This window comes from Ambystoma mexicanum, chromosome 4p, assembly GCF_040938575.1.
Source record: "Ambystoma mexicanum isolate Mex_15411 chromosome 4p, UKY_AmexF1_1, whole genome shotgun sequence".
Classification (NCBI taxonomy): Eukaryota; Metazoa; Chordata; class Amphibia; order Caudata; family Ambystomatidae; genus Ambystoma; species Ambystoma mexicanum.
The window spans coordinates 1,005,891,702-1,005,913,299 of NC_090927.1; the positions used below are offsets into that span (position 1 = coordinate 1,005,891,702).

The 21,598-nt window shown below is 49.2% G+C and overlaps 1 protein-coding gene across 1 annotated transcript in view; it reads left to right on the forward strand.

The window, feature by feature from the left end:
• Positions 1-21,598, forward strand: part of LOC138453590 (blood vessel epicardial substance-like) — a 904,667-nt gene that overhangs the window by 378,900 nt on the left and 504,169 nt on the right. Inside the window, exon 5 of the mRNA XM_069606590.1 lies at positions 18,011-18,032. Within this exon, the coding sequence (XP_069462691.1) occupies positions 18,011-18,032 (22 nt within the window). The remainder of the gene's footprint in view (positions 1-18,010; positions 18,033-21,598) is intronic.

The window sequence follows — 21,598 nt, forward strand, 5'->3', positions numbered from 1 at the left end:
CGTTCTTCTATTATATGATAGTTCAGATAAAATTTCTGATTGATTTTAATTGTTACTGTTAAGTTTACATTTCAGCTATTATAATTATATAAAGTATATTTGTCCTGTTTGAGGGGGAAGATATGTAGAGAATAGGAAGTGTCTCGCGGCGGTCGCGCGTGCTCTCGTGTTTTCTTTTAGAACGGGAGTCGCGTGACCGCAGCGAGATACGGCGGTTAGGAGGAGAAAGGTTGAGCTGCTGATGAGAGGGGCGACCGGCGAGCTCCGTAAATAAAAACTAACTTACAAGTTTCTCCGGTGTGGCCTCCTTCCTTCACTGTCCTTCACAATCTGAAAGCTGCTGTGTCTCCAAGGACTGACCCAGAGAGGGCCTGGTAAGGCGCCCTCTTCCCGAGCTACGAGGGACCATCGTGCACCAGCTGATCTTTGCCAAAGCGCCCTGGTAGACATTCCTTCGACAGGCTGCCGACCCAAGACGGGGACTGCCGCGGAATCTAAAAGAGAAGCACTCGGACTATTGTCCGCCACTGTCAACGACCGCCGTCGCCGACCGGAGCCGCCGTGCTCCCGTTTGCCTAAGAACTTCCTTTGATCATCGGACGCTCTCGTCTGCATCGTCCCCGGCTTTATCGCGCTGGAGAAGGCCCGACCGTCGATGCTCCGAGGAGCATCCGCCGGTGGGTTTCCCGCCACCTAAAGACCACAGAGATGCCGACGACTCGACGCCCTTGCTGGGCCACAGTTCTTCATCATCTCTTTGCGGTCCAGAACTATTGTCACCGAGGTGCCCCGCACGCCTCTTCCTTGCAGGACGCCAACGCTCTGTCGTCGACGAGCACCGCTAGGAACGAAGCTGCCACTTCACTGCCGTAGTTCAACCTGTTCACCGTCGGACGTTCGACGACCCGTGACTCCTGCCGTAAAGGGAGGGCACTCAAGAAGGGCCATCGATTCCCCGACACTGAACGCTGAGTTCCTCGACGCCTCTCAACGATCCGTGGCTCCTGCTTTAAAGGGAGTCACTCAAGAAGGATCGGTCGATGCATCTTCGGAGAATTCTACTCCACCAGGTACATTGGGGTGGTAAAACCTTAATAGGAGGAAATAAGACTATTGAACAATATATGGACTGGGCTTGTGCTATATATCTTTATTTCACCGGTTGTCCAGGTGGGGGGATCTCCACACAGAACTGTGTCTAGGTAACGGGGCCAGCATTCTGCCTATTGTTTCAACCATCTTACGTTCCTTCCTATCTCTATTGCTGGTATCCTCGTTATTGATCTGTGTGACATTTTAACCGTACATTTGATGCACTTTAATGAGATCCGATAACATTGGTGGTACCACTTTCGAATTGTATATATTTATCATTGTTGATTTCCGAGTACAAAGTGCGTTATTGTGATCGTGTACATACCTTTGAATGTTAATTATATAAAGACTGTGTTTTCAGTAATACAGTGTGTGGACATTCCTTTGTGGGGGCTCGGGACTACACTTTACTTAAGAACCAGCCCGCATCACCTCCAGAGAAGCTAGGCCTTGCTTGCTTGTCCATTGCTACCGTGATAGAGAATCTTGGCTGGGGTCTTCTGTGCCTCTCCTCTACCATATAGAGAGCAGAAGTACAGACACCCCCTACCAGTCTTTACAATCACTGAGCGGGAACTCCTGGCAATCAAGGCTGCATTCAAAGAATACCGCCATCATCTCCTTGGGCTGACCATCCTGTCACGGTCTTTACCAACCATCGAAACTTGCAGGCATTGACACGCGCCCAATGTACTAATGGCTGGCAAGTTCAGTGGCATTTATTTTTTGCTTTGTTCCGTTTAATTGTGACATATCGTCCGGGGCCTCTCCATGGGAAGGCTGATGCCCTATTAAGGTTGGGTGAAGAAGGAGGTTCTAACCCACCTGTACTGTCTCTTCTACCGAAGTGTTCAGTTATTTGTGTTTGTACAGTGTCGTCCCCTCTGGTGAACGGGATTCGGCAATGGGTGATAGACCATCCTCTGGAAGTCCAACGGGTGCAAGCACAAATTGTCCAGGGTTTGCCATATTTGAATGACCGATTGTACATGCCCGATACCAGGTCCCATGTTCTTGCACTAGAATGGACCCACGAAGCCCGGGCTGGCAGGGCACCCAGGTCAACGCAAAACATACGACCTGCTGAAGAGATGGTGCTGGTGGCTATGCATGAGAAAGGATGTTACTGATTATGTCATGAGGTGTGCCGTATGTGCCCAGTACAAATACCAGACCGGTAAACCATTGGGGCTCCTGCAAAAGATGCCCATTCCTCAAAGGCCTTGAACCATCGTAACCATGGATTTCGTGGTTGAAATTCCTCCCATTAGAGGAATGACCACGATATGTGTGGTTGTTGACACCTTCACTAGGATGACACGATTTATACCATGTCGTGGGGTGCCTACTGCCGTTTCTCTGGCTTCTTTGTTCTTTGACAATATTGTTCGGTTCTTTGGATTACCCACGGTTATCATTTCTGATCGGGGTCCCAATTTACCTCACATTTCTGGGTGGCACTCACGCAGTCCTTGGTATTGATGCACATCTATACTCCGCATATCATCCACAGATGGATGGGCAAACAGAACGAACAGATGCCACAATGCAGCAGTTTCTACAGTGTCTCTGTTTTCAGTATCAATCAAATTGGTTGGAAATATTGGGTGCTGAATTTGCATATAACAACTCGCTCCATACCTCTGTGGGATGTTTACCTTTCTATGCATTATATGGCCAACACCCACATACTTTGCCCATCCCTTACTCTGCTTCTCCTGATATCCCTGCTGCTTGCAGTGTTGCGGAATCCCTCGTCTCAATTCGTACTGCGGTCTTACGTCACCTACAGGTGGCTCAGGAGAACAATAAGCTGCAAGCAGATAGACATCGTTCTCCAGTTCCTTCATGGCAACCAGGTGACTACCAAGCATCTTCGAATCCCTGGCAAAAAGAAGTTGCACCCGCGATTCATAGGACCATATGATATTTTGTCATGCATTAACCCGGTGACCATCCGCCTTGCCATCCCATCACATTGGAAGGTGCACCCTGTTTTCCATGCATCTTTGTTGCACCTTTTCATTCATGGTACCCGGCTTCCGGTTAAACCCGCTCTGGTTACTGTACAAGGGGAAGAGGAGTATGAGGTCCAAGCTATCTTGGATACCCGAATCCGGGGCGGGGATCACTACTACCTTGGCAACTGGAAGGGTTATGGCCCTGAGGACTGGACTTGGGAACATGTGTCCAACTTTCATGCTCCTCAGCTTCTGCGTGCTTTCCATCTGTCACAGAAGCCTTTCCATGAGGGTAGGGGTGTGTCTTTGCGGGAGGGTACTGTCAGGAAGTGTCACGTTATACGCCCTGGAACGCTTTCTCCAGTAATGTGGAGACGATGGCAGGTTCCTTGGTGTCTTTACCAGAGACGTTCCCCTTTGAGGACTACATTTCCAAGCTATCCTCTTTACAAACCACGTCATCATGCCTCCTGCGCAATGCTCAAGCATTAGTTCAAAGCTTCCTTGTTGTTGCCGGGCGACGCTCCTTAACCGTCGCGTTCGCCCGGCAAGGTTGATGTGTTCATGTTTTTCTGCTTTTTCGACTTTTGGAATAATTTGATTTCCAGAACTCCTACCTTGTTTTCCTGGACCTGCTTTGCTTCTTATCCCTTTTTGTGAGACCTGGTCCCCTTCCCCTTTTTGCTGACCTCCCGGAATTCGAACTTTGGCTCCCGCCTATTGGATTGCTTTCTCTCTGCTCTTCCATGTCAGGCGCTTGGTTTTTTATAACCTTCCATGCACACACATCATCCTGCGGAGCTCTTAGCGCTTGCTCTCACTGACAATTCAGAGGCACCTTGTTCAAGTCAATATTTGGACCCTGAATTACAGAGTTAGGAGTGTTCTGACACACCTCTCATACAACTCTGGGTGTTCCTTATGTGTGTTACCCTTCCCCGTGCCTTATCCTCCAATTCCATTATTTTCCTGGCTAGGATCACCGCACCGCTGTTCCCCGCACTACCTCAACCCTATAATTCACTCACCTGATATTCGCCTTCCTATAACTGCTTATTGAACTTTTTTGTTGCAGGTTTTGGGACACTTCAAGTAGTGGATTGCATCGTGCTTAGTTTCTACAGATTTGTTTGGATTTTGTGATTTTTTCTTTCAACGAATTTCACTGGGAACTTGCTTCACTGGGACTATTCATGGATTGACATTGACTCTGGTTCTATTAGTTGCGCACTCGTTCCGCCCGGGTCAGGTCATCAACATTTTTCAGAATCCAAGAAGATTTCTGCACATCATCAGGTGCGTCTCCCGCACCACTCCAGGCCCCCGCAGCATACATAGGTTTCTGGCCCACCATTATGCAATACAAGTAAGAGTTGGGAAGTGTGTTTTGGAAAGAACAATATTTACTGTTATTCCATAACCTGACCAGTGTGCCTATGTGTTTTTTCCCTTCTTTAGCTCTGTTGCTGCCTGGCCTTTCCACCTGAGCCCTGGTCTGACAGGTTGTTTTTATTCTGCAGACCACGCTCTCTGGGGGAAAGTCTCTCCCTGAAGGAGCCCCTTGACGTTCTTGGACGTCAGGGGATACGCCGTGGGACATAATTCCCGACACTGACGCAGCTCAAAAGGGATTTCAGCAGATTGTGTCTACCCGGAATTCCAGGTCAATAAAGATGTCTATCCCGAACTTCCATGCTAAGCCAGATTTTGGGCTTAGGCGGATATAACACCCTGCAGGGGGAATCAAAACTAAATCCATAGGAATCTTTCCTCTTTTCCAAGGGGGAATAATAGCTTCCCTACTGCTACATATAGCAAACCCTATTGATTCCTTGGTGGCAATGGAAGAATTGGAGGCTCTCTGTCTAAGCTTTTGAAATTGTAGGATTCCCCAATTTGTTTCAATCAAGTCACATCCCACCTGTGACACCATATGTGAGGAACTCATGGTGACAACAAGTAAGACAGGCACAAGTGATCACAGTTCAAGGGTGTTTATTGAACAATGAATGCTGTGTGCAGGTTGGAAAAATGCCTAATCTAAACCTAAATCTGAGATGGGAGCAAGCGACGACCATCAAATGAAAAATAAGGCAGTCCTACTGTTGTGTCAAAACAAAAGGGCCTATACCTATTGCCAAATACAAAAAAGGGTGTGGGATAGTTCTCAAGAAAAGAAAGAAGTGTTCTCAAATAATAGGTCAGATTGCGTTAGCCCGGGTCTCACTTCCCCACATTCTCGACACGGGGTAAGATGGGAGCTTAGAGCACAGTACAGTCTCGGGCTTCTCCAGCACGAGACAACAGTGCCGATGGCAGGTCTCAGGACCTTCGATGGCCAAGTTTCGTCTCCTTAGAAAGTCTCTTGGCTTTGGGCCCTGATGTGTTCAAATAACAAAAACTAAAATTCCTTTAACAAATGAAAGTTCGTTTCCAAAGTTTGCTGGGTGATGGGGTCACCCCTGGGTCTCCCTCTTCTGGGCGCTGACCCTTCTCGATTGTTTATCACAGTTTTAAGTAGGGTGATCACTTCACCCCTGGTTTCCCCTCTACTGGGCGCTAATCCTTCTTTACTTTAGTTCTCAGGTGTGACTCTACCCCTGGATCTCCCTCCGTCAGGTTCGGATCCCTCTTGACTTTTAGAGGGATTTAATTCCCTTGGTTTCTCAATGTTTACTCTCACTGTGGGATTCACTCCCCTTTCTCTCACACTGCTTGTAGATCAAATTCTTTCGATTATAGGGGGATTTTGCTGGACCGTCTGTATGACCACTTTGACCTTTTTCACTGGCCTTTCTACGGCCTTCTGGTACTTGTAGTTTCTCTCATATGGGGCTCAAACAGAGTCTCTCGAGTTAGCACCCACGTGGTGCTGCTTTCCCTCTGCAGCTGGTCTTCCCTTCACACTTTTTACAGTTCATTCAAAGTTCATCAGTTTAAGTTCAAAACATGCTTCTTTGCGATTCTCACTCATCACAGCCCGGTCCTTATCGGTCCCCCCCCGACTCACCGGCTGTGTCGAACTGCATGGCTTTTGGCTCCTCTGGAGTCAAGGCAGTACCATGGGCGCGAGAGCTTCCCTCGCACCTACTTATCGGCATAGGCGTGCCCCATATACCGTTGACATCTGCTGCAGGAAACTTGTGCTATTGTTTGTGTTCTTAGGCTCTCTTCCACAAAGTTTCTGCGGGCCTGGGATGAAAAGGGCAAGGTCATCTCTCCTTGCCACGCTCTCGATTGCTGCTGCCTTTCTCCTTCTCTTGAACTGCTGCGTGGTAGCCGTCTCGTCGTGCTATCTGCCATGCACGTCTTGCTCATCCTGTGCTCATTGGCTCCACCTTTTATCCCTGTGGGGAAGGGAAAGGACTGCCAGGTGTGTGTGATTCCGATCAATTGCCTGACTTTGCCTGACCCTTGTATTGTAACATGTCAGGTAAATGGCTCTGGTGTTAGTCCGTTGTCCTTTGTGTTGTGCAAAAGTGTTAGAGTTAGAAAGGGGGGCAGTGGTTTAGAATATCCACCATGAGAGGATGGGGAAAAGGTGTAAAAGGGTAAAAGGAAGGAGTTACCACGTCTCATCCATGGGTGTCCCACTCCCACTCCCCCAGGACCCTCCATCCAGGTGATCCTCCCTCCCTCCATGGTCCACCCCCAGGAACAGGATCCAATAGCAATGGCTGTGTCGTGGCCACCTAGATGACAGATCCCCGGGGCATAGCTAGGGAGCCACCTTCAGGTTTCTCACAGCTCCCGCCATGGGTGTGTGATACCCGTCGCAATGCCTGGCTCTTTCGGTGCTGTTTACGCCGGGAACAATTAGCGTTTCTGCCAGCCCACGATGCGCGTGCTCGCGTACTTGTGATACAGCGCTATTTGTGCCACGAGTCCCAACGGTAACGCTATTTCTGCTTGGTAGAAATAGCACCCGCTTTGTGCCCAACTCGTGATGAGGCTCAAAGTGATAGGAGTGCCTTGTTCTGATTTTTCATGCCTTGCTAGGACTTTTAATTCTTTGTTATGTCTTCTATGCCTAAGCATGCCCTTTTGATGCCTAGTTGTGCCAAGTTATGCCTTAATATATGTAGCTCCTTGCTTGTTTGCACCCCTCCCTAGCCTCACACAAGTCTACACTCATCTTTACCAATGTGTTTTAAGACCGGGCACTGAACGCTGTCATCTGCTAGGAAAACCAGTCAATTTCAGGGTGCCATAGGACTTCTCCCCAACATTCCCCTAACCAAGGTGCAACAATACCAAGGTGTCAGCACATCCACGCACCAAATGGATGTTCCCAAGTCCTCTTTACTGACTGCGCCCCACACTAGCAAGCTAAAATTCCACAATCCAGCACACAGCACTTACACCAACTGTGTCCTTTGTGTTGTGCGAAAGTGTTAGAGTTAGAAAGGGGTGGCAGTGGTTTGGAATGTCCTCCGTAAGAGGATGGGGAAAAGGTGTAAAAGGAAGGAGTTACCACATCTCATCCATGGGTGTCCCACTGATATTCCCCGGGTACCCCCCATCCAGGTGATCCTTCCTCCCTCTCTGATCCACCCCCAGGAACTGGATCCAATAGCAATGGCTGTGTCCTGGCCACCTAGATGACAGATCCCCGGGGCATGGCTAGGGAGACACCTTCTGGTTTCTCACAGCTCCCGCCATGGGTGTGTGGTACACTGGCACATGGATGCTACAGTGGGTGGCTGATGTGGCACCCACTCACAGCCCTCGTCGCAATGCCTGGCTCATGGGTCTGTCCACTGGGGCATACTGTGCTGGGCTGACATTGTTGCATGAACATGAATGGGGGAGCGGTTTACTCTCCTTCTGCCTCTTGGTTGCCAGCTCCTGCCTGGGCACCTACGACACCCTCGATGCCCTCCATATCAAGCAGTGAGCTGCACTCCTCCTCCCACTGCATCACTGCAAGTGGTGACACAGTCATTCCACCATCGGTCATGATATCCTGCCTGTGCTGTGCCATCAGTCCCCGGACCTACAGGATGTTCCACCTCTTCCTGCAGTCTTTCCCGTCCCGGGTCACCTCAGTTGCCCGCATACCCGGGCAACTGCAGTGACCTTCTGGCTCACCATCTGCCAGATTTTGGTGAGGCGCTGGTCAGAGCTTTTATGCTGCCTCACACCATACAGCTCCTCATGGTGGGCCACAACCTCATCCATCAGCCACACCACTCCCCGCTGTACATTTTGGCTTTCTGAGCCGATCTTGTGCAGCCCTGCACCTGACGCTCTCCTGGGACATTGTAGCCGTTCAGATAGAGTGGATGGCTGCTGGGGGCTCTGATATTTGATGGATTGTGATTTTCAAAATGGCTGGCACAGTGCTTCCTGTTCCGCCGGTGAAGCATTTCTCGCTGGCGCTAATTGTACAGCCAAAGGACGGTACCGCTAATTGCGCTGCATTTTTCGTCAGTTGGTGGTCTTTCGGTGCTGTTAACGCGGGGCACAATTATCGTTTCCGCCAGCCCAGGATGCGCATGCTCGCGTACTTGTGATACAGCGCAATTTTTGTGCCACGGGTCCCGACAATAACGCTATTTCCGCTTGGCAGAAATAGCGCCCCCTTAGTGCCCAACTCGTGATGAGGCTCAAAGTGATAGGAGTGCCTTGTTCTAATTTTTCATGCCTTGCTAGGACTTTTAATGCTTTGTTTTGTCTTCTATGACTATGCATGCCCTTTTGATGCCTAGCTGTGCCAAGTTATGCCTTGATATATGTAGCTCCTTGCTTGTTTGCACCCCTCCCTAGCCTCACACAAGTCTACACTCATCTTTACCAATGTGTTTTAAGACCAGGCACTTAACGCTGTCATCTGCTAGGAAAACCAGTCCATTCCAGGGTGCCATAGGACTTCTCCCCAAAATTCCCCTAACCAAGGTGCACCAATACCAAGGTGTCAGCACATCCACGCACCAAATGGATGCTCCCAAGTCCTCTTCACTGACTGCTTCCCACACTAGCAAGTTAAAATTTCACAATCCAGCACACAGCACTTACATCAACTGAGCCCCCACACATAGCAACTGAACACCCTTCCCAAAAGATGTCAAACATCAGAGTTCTACACCTATCCCACCAACTTAGATATCCTAGCCTGACTGCATCCTCAAGCTACACGTGCACAAAGCTGCCCTCTGGACACAAACATCTCAATTGCTTTTGACACAAATCACATGATAACAGACCCACACGCCATACTCGGGTATATCCGAATTGCGCACAGTAACACAACTACAAAGCTGTCTTGCATGTTCCCGCTTTCCCACAGACCAAGCCCCTATCTATTTCAGATCCACCAGTGCACCAAGAGACCGTACAAATGGCAGCCGGGTGCTTTATAAGATCCAGTAACATTACATAACATAAAATGCACTGATTGTAGTAAAGGTGGCCAGTCACCCAGGATGTCAGATAGTACCACAACACTTCAAAGAGAAGAAAACACTGCAGTTTATTTTATGGTTTACATCAATTGATTAAAAAGCATGAACTTTGATCTCTGCTGTTTGTGATTGAGTGTTTCTGTTTGAACTGAATACAGGGGCCTTTACACCTGATCAATAATCAATAGCAATTTCCTAATTGTGACCTGCTGTCTGAATGCGCGGTCGACTGGTGTGGCTATATTCGAGTTCATGTGCGCATATTTATTTCCCATAATTGTATTGAATAGCTGTCATGAAACGCCCAGGCCAGCGTTTTTGGTTTCCTTGCGATCCTAAAGTGGCTGAATAGGGTGAAAAAAAGTTCTGGGGGAGTGTGATGAAGCTACCATGGAATGTCCTGTGCGTGGAGAGAGAGAGAGCCCGCCCCTGCTCCATCTCAGTGTCACTGCCTAGCAACAAACAATCAGTGTCTGAAGTGGGCGGGAGCGGTTTGGAGCGGTTCTTTAAGTTGTACTGTTCCTATGCTTTTATTTTATAAAGAAACCGTTCTGGAATGGTTTCGTTTTAAAATAAAAGTGTAGGAAGAAGTTGAAATTAGAACTTCAGTGCACTGCACTGAACATTCACTTAAACAGCATGTGTGTTTGGGGGTTTAGACTGTGCATGGGAGGGGGCATGGCGATTGGGTCTGGGGAAGCGGGGTGTTGGGGTGGCACTAAACACTCGTCATCATCCATGCACCTCATAGAAACACAGAGCCATTTTCCTTTCAACCTTCCTTTATTCTCTCTACATCATAACTGCCGTTTTCCTTCCCTTGCTCCTCCCCTTCCTCCTGCCTCCCGCTCCCTCCCATAGTCATGGGCTTCCCTCTTAAAGGGGCTCTGTCCTTTTTCCACTTACACCACCTCCCCCTCTCTTAACATGATACTTCCCGGGTCACATTTGTTCGATGAGACGTTGGGGCCTCTTTGTGGCCCGGTGGGGCCTGCCTGGTTGCTCGTGGGTCTCTTCCACGCTCTCTTGTTGTAGTGTTTCATAAGTCTTTGCTCTCTCCTCTTCCTTTCTCTCGATCTCTTCTCCTTTCATTGGTTCCTGCTCTTCAAAGTATAGCTCATGGAGGAGGGAGTCCTTTGGCGTCATTTTGCCGTAGTTCTCTGTCATAGTGGTCACCTGCTCATCGGGCACGTAGTCCTTCTTGTGGGTTACTTTGAATGACCTGTAGTGGACACTGATGAGTGCGTGCTGTAGTGCTGTCCGTTGACTGAGACGGCTGTGTCCTCTGGCGGGACTCGGTATCATGCGGATGGTGTCCGGCATTCTGCGGTCTCCTTGGTTTGGGTCACGTCGTGACTGTCCTTTGGGCTGTTCTGTCTGTGCTGCCCTCCATTGGGCGGCATGGTCTTGGGGTTTGTCTAGTGGGTATTCTTCCACCCTTGTCTGTTACGATTGCCTTGTGCTGCAGTTTTCTGTGAGTTCTATTTCCCCTCCCCCGTACGATATTTCCAAGGGCACTGGGCGGTTGTGAAGCTCATAGTCCTCTCGCAGAACGGGTGGTGTTCGTGTGTCACGTGCTGGTCCGTAAGGGTCGAGGGGGTGTGCATGCCTGAGACTTGTGGGTGGGCTGGTGTTCACGACCTTGATGTCTTTCCTGATCTCTAACCGTGCCCTAGGTGTACTCGGGTCTCTTGCCTGGGGTGTGGGTTGGCATGTCGAGCTTGTGGGTGGTCTTGTCCTGCACATTCTCTGAAGGTGACCTTCCTGGCCACAGCACCAGCATGATCGTCCACAGGCTGGGTATGGTTGTCTGTGGGTGTGTTTCCACCCTCGCCCGTGCCATTGCTCTGTGTCCGGGCCTTCTGGCCAGTGTCTTCCCGGTTTCCTCCTTCTCCAGTGTCGAGTGGGCTCAGAGTAATGCGGTCGCTCTTCCGTGAGGGCTGCGATGGCGTCGCTTTCCACTTTCCTTTCAATGGTGTCTGCCTGTGCATTAACTCTCTCGTACGTTTTTGCCAGATTGAGTATTTTCACTAGGCGTAGGGGTTTTATGAGAAGGTGTTTTCTCAATGCTGACGAGGTGCACCCTTCTATGATCTTTAGTCTTATAGCTTCTTCATCATTGAAGTTGGCGAAGTCGCAGTCACCTATTTTCTGCTGGAGACGTATGACGAACTTTCCCATGGATTCGTGGGGGCGCTGCCTGTGTTGGTTGAATGCAAGGCGTTCATAGTCTTTGTTGGATCCTACTATGAGTTTGTCGTTTACTGCGTCGAGGAGACGTTGGTATGTGGATTTGTCTGTAGCTGGGATTGTCTTGATGATGTCCTTTACCTCTTTTCCTACCAAGTTCCTAAATATGCTGAGTTTGTTTGGCGGGTCTTTGTTCCCAATCGCTCCTAGAAAGTCCTCAAATTCTTCGACCCATTCTTCCCATCTTGTTCCTTGGTTGTGGTGCGGGTTCAAGGCGAATGGGTCGGGTCTTCTCATGGCCACGGCATATGATGTGGGGGCCAGGTTTGCTAGGGTTTGTACGCCTGCATCGGCGTCTACTTGTGTTTGGTCACTCATGGTGCGGGCTCGTTGTGGTGCTCCACGTGGCAGTAGGGCCTTGGTTGTCGCTCCTGCCTTTCTGGATGGTCATGGGCCGTTGATTGGCCTGTGGCGTGGTTACTGGTATCCTCGGGTTGAGCAGCGGCAGCTCAGGCGCCACTTTACTTCTTGTGGGCTGCTGGTAGTATCCAAATGTGTTCCCTTGGTTCTCTGCAGTCTGCAGGGGTGTGAGAGGCGTGATGGTTCTCCACCTTGTGGTTGTCCTCGTGGTGATGCACAAATTGTGCTGGTATTGTCCTTCTGTGGGCCTGCCACTTTTCCTGCACCGGTGGCCTGCGTGGTGGCAGGTAACTCTGGTGGGGTGTTGGCCGTGTTCAATGTGAGGTGGCACTCTATCCACTTGATCCGCGTAGTGGGCTGCTGAGGTAGCGTTGGCAACACGTGTGGCCTGCGAGGCGTGGTCTGCGCACGTGTGCTGCTGTCCCTTTTTTTTTTGTGTGAGGCCTATTAGTGGGCTCGTGGGCTAGCGTCCCGCGGCCAGTAGGGTGTCCTGTGACACTGTTGGGCTTGTTTCCTTGCTTCCCAATTTTGTCCCTTCTATATTTTATTATATATTTTGTTGGCGCTCGCGCGAGCATTACCCTTTTCCTCGCGGCTGCACGAGAGTTATGGCACGCTTTGTGGGCTGTTCATTGCTACCACCCTTTATTCGGCATGATCGTGTGTGGTTACTGGGCTCTCGGGTTTGCCTTTAATTTTCGCTGGTGCACTTATACTTGTCGTAATGTCACTTAGCAGGAGACGCGGTGTTACTGCCACTAGGTCATGCGTTTCAGGATACATGTGTTATTTTCTTTCTATTTTACTGTCACTATGTGGGAGACACAGGGATTCCCTTTCCCCTTTTTTTTTCGACCCCCGACAGAACACCTTACTTGTTGGGGTTGCAGTTGCCGCGGTCCGTTTATTCTCCTACTCTTGTTGCCGCCGACGGATGAAGCGGACAAACAGCCAGGCCTGCTGCGCTGTTACGGTGGCTGCAGGCGTGGTCTTCTCCTCGCTGTTCGGCGGCTCCGTAGTCCTGGTGGCAGCTCCTCTTCCTGCTGGGGTCCCCTTTTGCGTTGGCCTCCACCTGCCGTTGGATTCGTTACGACGGCTCTGCTGGACGACCCTTGGCGGCTCCTCCTTCAGCTGGTCTTCCGTCGGCGGTCCTCTCTGCTGTCGGGGTGGGCTCCCGCGACGTCTTCCTTCTGCTGGGCTGCATCCGGCGGTCCTCTCTGCTGTCGGGGTGGGCTCCCGCGATGTCTTCCCTCTGCTGGGCTGCGTCCGGCGGTCCTCTCTGCTGTTGGGGTGGGCTCCCACGACGTCTTCCTTCTGCTGGGCTCACGGACCCTCCTCCGGAGCTCCTCACGGGTCTTCTTCTGCTGCGGGTGCAAGGGTCCACCGTCTCCTCCGCTGCTGGGCGCACGGGCCCCTGTTCATAGCGGGCACACGGGCCCCAGGTGCTGCTGGGCGCACCGGCCTCCACCTCCTCTGCCTCCACCTCCTCTGCTGCTGGGCGCGCAGGCCCTACCACACTTTGGGCGCACGGGCCCTGCCGCTCGCCCGGGCTCGCAGGCCTGATGATGCCGGGCACGCAGGCCCACTGCGGGCACTCAGGCCCACTTGTAATTGCAGGGCGCTCTGGCCCACCACTGTTCCTGGGCGCACAGGCCCACTGCAGGACACACGGGTCCACCACGAGGGCACACAGGCCCGTTACTCTTGAGCGTGCAGGCCCGCTGCAGGGCTCACGGGCCCCCCTCCTACTGCCGGGCACACAGGCCTCGTCGCCGCTGGGCACACGGGCCCCCGTTACTGCTGGGCACACGGGCCCTCCACTGTTCCTGGGCGCACAGGCCCACTGCAGGACACACGGGTCCACCACGAGGGCACACAGGCCCGTTACTCTTGAGCGTGCAGGCCCGCTGCAGGGCTCACGGGCCCCCCTCCTACTGCCGGGCACACAGGCCTCGTCGCCGCTGGGCACACGGGCCCCCGTTACTGCTGGGCACACGGGCCCTCCATTGTTGCTGGGTGCACGGGCCCTTCACTGCTGGGCACACGGGCCCCCGTCGCTGCTGGGCACACGGGCCCCCGTTATTGCTGGGCACACGGGCCCTCCATTGTTGCTGGGTGCACGGGCCCTTCACTGCTGGGCACACGGGCCCCCGTCGCTGCTGGGCACACGGGCCCCCGTTACTGCTGGGCACACGGGCCCTCCATTGTTGCTGGGCGCCCGGGCCCTTCACTGCTGGGCACACGGGCCCCTGTTACTGCTGGGCACACGGGCCCTTCACCATTTTCTCCACGGCGTGGGACGTTTCCCTTCGTCGCCAGTTGTTGGGGTGGCACTAAACACTCGTCATCATCCATGCACCTCATAGAAACACAGAGCCATTTTCCTTTCAACCTTCCTTTATTCTCTCTACATCATAACTGCCGTTTTCCTTCCCTTGCTCCTCCCCTTCCTCCTGCCTCCCGCTCCCTCCCATAGTCATGGGCTTCCCTCTTAAAGGGGCTCTGTCCTTTTTCCACTTACAACACGGGGGCAGCCCACACTTCAACCACTGCAGCCCGGGTGCATGTGCCGTCCCGGGGTACGAGGCAGCACCCTTACCGCGCATGACTCAGCTCCTGCTGCCGTTTACGCTCTCCCTCCCTCGCTACCTATTTGAGCCCTGTCCGCTGCACTTCCGGTCTGTGGAGAGCGGAGGAGGGAGCAGAGGCGTAGCAAGGATTGTCTAACAAGTGGAGCCTGAAACTAATGTAGTTGGGCCAACCGCATTCACATTCAAATCTGTAAATGGCCACACAGAACTGCTGAGTGGGCATTTACAGATTTTGGATGGGCCTTGCCCGCTCAGGCTCGATCCTATCTACGCCTCTGGGAGGGAGACATGCAGCCCTACACCCACCATCACCGGTGCAGACTCAGACCCAGCAACAGGCGCTGTTGAGACCGGGACACGAGAAGAGGTGGGAAAAGAGTAAAAAGGTAAAAAGCATTTAGAGGGACTGATCTGTGCTTGTTAATAGCAATAACAGCAGCGAGGAGGTGGAGGTTGCCACTTCTGAAGTTAGTCGAGGTGGAGTGCCTTGTCATAAATAGCTTGCTGATGTCTAGTTATTTTTCCATGTGCAGCTCCCGAGACACTTTTGCCAGTCTTGTCTTAAATTGATGGATTACTAATGAATTCTGTTCTACCCTCTCTCACAAAGTCTAGAATGAAGACATTTAAAAAGACACTCCTGAGTTCCATCCCCTGTCTGCCCATTGCAGACACCTACATCAACGGTTCCTCCTGACAGACTATCAATGACATTCTTTTTGCTGTTCCTTTCTGCGACCTATGGACTCCCCATATGGTTTCAATCCTCTCACTTCTCTTCCTCACCCCTTACCGGTGGCATGAGATGGGAAGTGCTCTTGGCTCACTTGGCATCTTCCAAATGCACCATTAATGTCTATCAAAATAGCAATTACATGGTTAGGGATCCCAGCCCAACTTCCTCCTTCTTGACGTGCATCTTCCACCTCTCCTCAACTTTCCCCCCTCTCTGGCCACCCCTCCCTCCCTCATACTCCCTTCCCCCAGACCCCAGTGGTGGCACCCCACACTGTGCCCTCCGCAAATCATTTAAAGGGGTCAACCAGCTTCAATTAGCTACCCTAAACTCTCGCTCTGCTATAAAACACTCCTCTGACTTCTGTCTCCTCCTTGAAGACCTTGCCATTGACGTCCTTGCTCTCATTAAGACGGGTTTCAAGGCCAGCTCCTCCTCTGCTTTTGACACTCTTCTCCATGTCGGATACTAAAACCTGTGTAGAGGATTGGCTGTGTACATCTGCAGGAGACCCCGCGCCCCTACCTCCCCTGTATTGGAGACATGAGATCGTGCCTTGCCTAACACCAACTATTGTACCAATACCTCAGCTCGTATTTGAAAGAAGATACCCATTGAGACAACCCTATCGAATGTACCCTCGAAGTGATGATAACCTGCAGGAGGAACTCCCTGCAGGAATATGAGAAAGAATTGAGCATGTGAACTAATGACTTCGTAAGAAAGTGCACACGACATCCCCAGATATTGACTGAAGATAATGTATAGATCCTGAAGAAACTAATGACGAAGTAAAGAATCGAGTGAACTCTGAAGTGTAAAAGAAGAGGATTACACGTTAACAAAATGTTGCAGAAAACAAAAGTTCAATGAATGTACAGACGCTGAAACGCAAGGTAGATCAAGTTGTAGGATCTCTAAGTAAGGAGACCTGAAAATATAGAATCAGGACAGATCAAAATAACAGATTCTTTCCTCCAAACTCATTGCCCTCTTGTGCAGCGAATGTAGGGGTACACCTATTTTGTTGACACGCCTATATATTGGGAACCAGAGTGTGAAATATGTGCAATACCAGTGAAGATACCAATACCAAGGAGAATCCTGGAAGCAAGGTTCCCATTGAGAAAACCATACCTGCATACACGACAATATGATGGCCATTTGAATGAAATCCCAGAAGAAGTGGGAAAAGTGAGCAAAAGGGAAGATTGGTGATGTCATACAAAGCAGGGCTGATGCACCCAGAAGAGATGAAGAGGCAAGAGAACATAAACATTCTATAGGTGTTAAGAAAGTGTCAAAGACAAGCAACATATCGAGATGATGTTTATGCTACAGAAACAATGAAGATATCAAGTCCTTTTACACGTGCACAGATTCAAGAAACGCAAGCAGAAAAAGTATTTTTAAGGGTAGATTGCAGCATGCAGCAAATATATATATATATGCATAGGAGTGAATAAACTATGGACGATTCCACTGCGCATTTTAGCAGAGCTTGACCCAGAGAAAGAAAGGCTTTTCTAGTGTGTCGCAGTTGAAAAACAATTGAATTACAGAGGTGAATCAAAGAAAGGCAAGGCTGGACCAGCACCAAGAAGCAAAAGCCGCTCTGGGCCTGAATGATCAGACACTGGTTACAAGCATGTGAAAAGAATAAACTCCTGTTCAGAAGACGGGCACGAGAACAATGAAGACGTCATTAAATAAGAATATTTTAAATGCAGCAGAACTCTAAAACATGGTCTTCAGTCACGTGGATGAGTGAAAATAGATAATCATGACGTGCTACGCCAACTCCAGGAGACAGAGTATGCTATACTCCCTCTTATTCCCAGGCACGAAGAACAAACTCAAGGCCAATCTTCAAAGGGTTAATTGACTGGCAGACAGCAGAGTGATGATGGATAGTAGGCTGATTGGTGGGAAGCTATGGTCTAGACCAACCCACGAGCACCTGGATGCCAGCCTGCCTGCTGCTGGCGTATGTGCCAACCAATTATAGAGGGCCACGTTGTAAAGAGCTCTATAGTTTGTGTAACCAATGGGACGTTGTGTATTTGTTGACGTTTGTAGTGACCTGCACTAGAGGAGGGCTTAGTTGCCCCACCTGATGTTAGAGACCCAATCACTTTCCCAACAAGTATGGAACGTATACCTAGATTTTCCCTCTAATCCTATCACTTTCTCAAATCGGTTTTTGTAGTTTGCTACGTAGGATGACGTTAGTAGTGACAAGTTTTTACTATATAACCTGATTTTTCGTTAAACTTGCTGAGCGAGAAGATCGAGAGAATTTTCAATGTTCTTTATAACTCCCTGTTTTAGACAATTGCAAATAAAACAGATGTGATTTGCCAACTTCCTGAGTTAGTTTGATTATTGATGCTTGAGTATCTTCTGCATTCTCATCCATCTCAAAGTATTGCTACCTCGTCTTAAAGGGCTAGGTCGATAACCCCAGTTCACATGGTAGCGGAGAGGATGGTAAAAAATCAGTCGACCTAGTAAGCTTTGGGGTACCAGAAATATCGGACATCCTCTGCCATTTAGCTGGAAGGACGTGAAGCTTCCTGTAGATAGCGGCAGTTAGTTTAAAAATATTGCAAGTGCAGGTGGGACAGGCCCCTTGGTTTCAAACTGAAATCCCTTCCCGATTTCTACAGGAAGCTGAGCGGCCCAAAGGCTGAAGCGGCTGGTTAAGGAGGCAGCGATCCCGAGAGTCGGAAGTCGAAAACGCGAATGATGAGTAGACTGAGTGAGGTTACAAAATACAAATGGGTGTTGAAGTAGGGGAAAGTGATAGGGGAAAGTAACAGAGGGATGGTTGGGGTAAAAAACTCGAGATGATGAGCGTTGAGTTATCAAGTAATTGACTTGAGACGAGGAGCGTCAAGCAATTAAGGTACATAGATAAAGGAAGATCTATATGAAAAGCCCGAGACCTACATCAATGGATGTTTAGAAGGAGCTGTTTCAAAGTCCCAAGGTGGATGGTGTAGACTAAAAACAGGTTGATCTGTTAAAGGGAACAGCTCACACTCCATAGGTGTAATTTAAGGGGCAAGAACAGTGACAAGGAGGGTGGACTGAGAGATATATGTGGGCCGGCCAAGTCTGTCAGTATTGTCTGTCTGTTTGTATGTTGTATAATATGTATATGGTGAAGAAATATTGAAAATTGAAAAAACAGGAAAAAAAGCATGGAGATTTGAAATGTTATTATTTATTTATTTTGTTGACTGACAGTGTTTAGTGAATAAAATAGATTGAAATAGAACGTGATATAAAAGGCTTGGAGCTGCGACGATTGGTCATACTCATATTGTATTATTTTTCTGAAAAGTATTTATAAAGTGTAAAACAATGGTGAGTATTGACAGTCAAGAGTGACTAGTCAAAATGGAGGATATTACTCTGCTTATACATCTGTCCGAACAGTTGCCAAAACACGCACCCAAGCTTAAGCAGTACAGTGCGGAATGGGTTAAGGGAATGGCAGATAAGAAGTTCATTAAATGGCCACAAGGAGGCTCACTAGCAAAAGCTGTTTTGCAACACATGACGACATACTTGCACGCAGCACACACAGGAAAAAAGTTAGAAAAAAGGCTAGCGAGCTTAGAGCTCTGAAAAATGTACCAGGAGGAAAGGGAAAACCCACCTCCTGAAGACTGGATGCTTAACCAGTGCTCCCCCGGCGCGACTGAAGTAAATGGCGATAGTACGAAGGATGATGGAGTGTACCCATTGAGAGAGCTTAAGGAGGGATTAGGGTACAGCAACCCAGCATATGAGTCACCTACGCATAGCAGCGACGAAAGTCCAGAAAAGACTACAGAAAGAGATGTGATTCCTAAAGTCCCTCGAGACAAGGAGAGAAGTGAACGACCAAGTACATCCTTAGACATAGGCCAAGAGATAAAAAGATAGAAAGGAGAGAAAGATAAGACTGATGAGGTAGTGCTCATACAGAACGAATGGATGGGCGTCAGATTTTTCTCAAACTTGACGGAAAGAGCATTGAGGAAGTAAGGCAAAAAGGAAGATCAGAAAGAAGATAAAAAAGACACGTAACGAGAGGAACAATTGAAAGAAGACGAGGCCAAAATAAAGAATAGACAAAGATGGGAACAGTATCAAGATGAGCAGCTGAGAAAGCAAGAAAGAGCAGAGGATCAATGGAAATATGATAACAGGCTTAGAGCAATCGAAGAACAAGATAAGCTTGAATGAAAGAGAGAAGAAGAGGAAGAACAGAAATTAAGAGATAAAAGAATACAAAGATGAAGGGATGAAGATATATGTAGGGCAAATGAGAGAAGAGAGGTGAAAAGACAGAAAGAGGAAAGAGTAAGAGAAGAAGCAAGGAAATGAAGAGAGCTTGACGAAGAGATAGAACAAAGGCAAAGGGCACGTTCCATTGATTGCACAGAGAAAGAGTTAAAGCAACCGAATCCAGTAGTAGCATGGGAAGACATAGAAGAATTCTTCCCGACACATGAACCAAGGCCAGGTACATCTAGACAAAAGAAGATCATTTTGACATAAGAAGCAATGGGGACAAAATCGATAAGGTCTATCATGATATGAGGACCAAAAAAGAATCAAACGGAAAGGGAAAAAATGATCGATTTGAAAATACGCAGTCACAAGGCAAAGAGGGAAGTTTGTATAATCTTGAACACAGAGCTTTGTCTTTGGACAGGCTAACTTTGAACAGAGACAAGAAAGAGGGAAGTCACACAAGTTGGGGACAGGATATGTCAGATGAGAACAGAGAAACCTTCCATGGGAAGGAGAGAGCTAATGCATGTAACCTTGAGGGATGTTCTCTGACGGACAGAGAAGTAAGATGGTCAGACTTGGACTTACCCAAAATACGGACGTCAGAGTCTTTGACGCGTCAGGTCGACCCAAAGGGCGATCCCATAGTGAGAGGGGGGACTCGCCACCTTACGTGAGTAGGCTTAGGAGACTACCGGGAAGAAGACAGTGTGGAACCATTGTCCCTGCTATGGACAGGCAGACGATGGGGGATGAATGTGATTTTTGGATCCCGTAGTTTCCTTTGTTAGTGAAAGGAGGGGCCTGACCGCAGTATAAACCTTGTCCACAGATGGAGAAGGATAATTTAAAGTGTAAACTCCCCAGTTTGACTTCCAGTGCTGGGAAATGGATACATGAATTAGATAAAATGACAGGAGGAAACATGTTAGCCATAGGAGACATTAAAGGTCTTCTAGCCGCTATCCTGGGGGAGAGAGCTGACAACATTTGGTCGAGACCCAGATACACGAGTGTCACTGCGCATAACACGGCTCACGATGGGGCGCTGTTTACCAATTGTAGCGGCAGTCTGGAAAGCACTTAGAGTGCAATATCCAGATACCTCAGTTATGGAAGCTATAATGGCACGAAAGATGCAGGGAGGGGAGGATCCTCCTGTTTACATTCAGAATTTTCAGGAGGAATGGAGTTTGGAAATGCGGGAACTGTGGGGGAAATCAATACCTGTATTTTACCATACATTATGTCAATTGCTGCCAGATCAAGTGCAAAGACAGCTCAAGAAATTGGTGGGTATGGAGGCAAAACAGTGGTCAGAAATACAACTGACCAATATGCATTATTGCTGATTGTTGCAAGAGAAAAGTTGAAGGAAAGATGACGTTAGGAAAGGTGAAGAAGCAAGGTTAGTGCAAAAGAAATTGTCAAAATATGTCATAGGAGGGGCGATGTTGACTAGTGGAGAAGGGCCAGGATCGCAACAAGCAGCAGCATGCCCCAAGTGAATAACCAAAGGCAGTTTGACCAAAGTAATAATGGATTCGTACCTAGGACTAGGGGAGGTTTTCGAGGCAGAGGCTTCCAGAATAAACAGGGAAATTTCCAGAATTACCAAGATGGGTTTCAAGATATGCAGAATGACAATCAAGGCATGCAGGGAGGGCAAATTAGGAGACTCCCTCTTGCATGTTGGACATGTGGAATGACAGGGCACCTAGCGTGAACATGTAGGAGCCAAGGGTCTACGCAGAATGGGCAGTTCTCAAGAGGGGGGACCGCTTATCCGCCTGCATATAGCCAACGAAGTAGGGACGGGTTTGCTCAAAATTAGACAGTGCAGCAAGCATAAGTGCTGATAATGTAACAGGCTTTGCAACCACAGCAAGCACCATTGAATCCGCTGCAAGG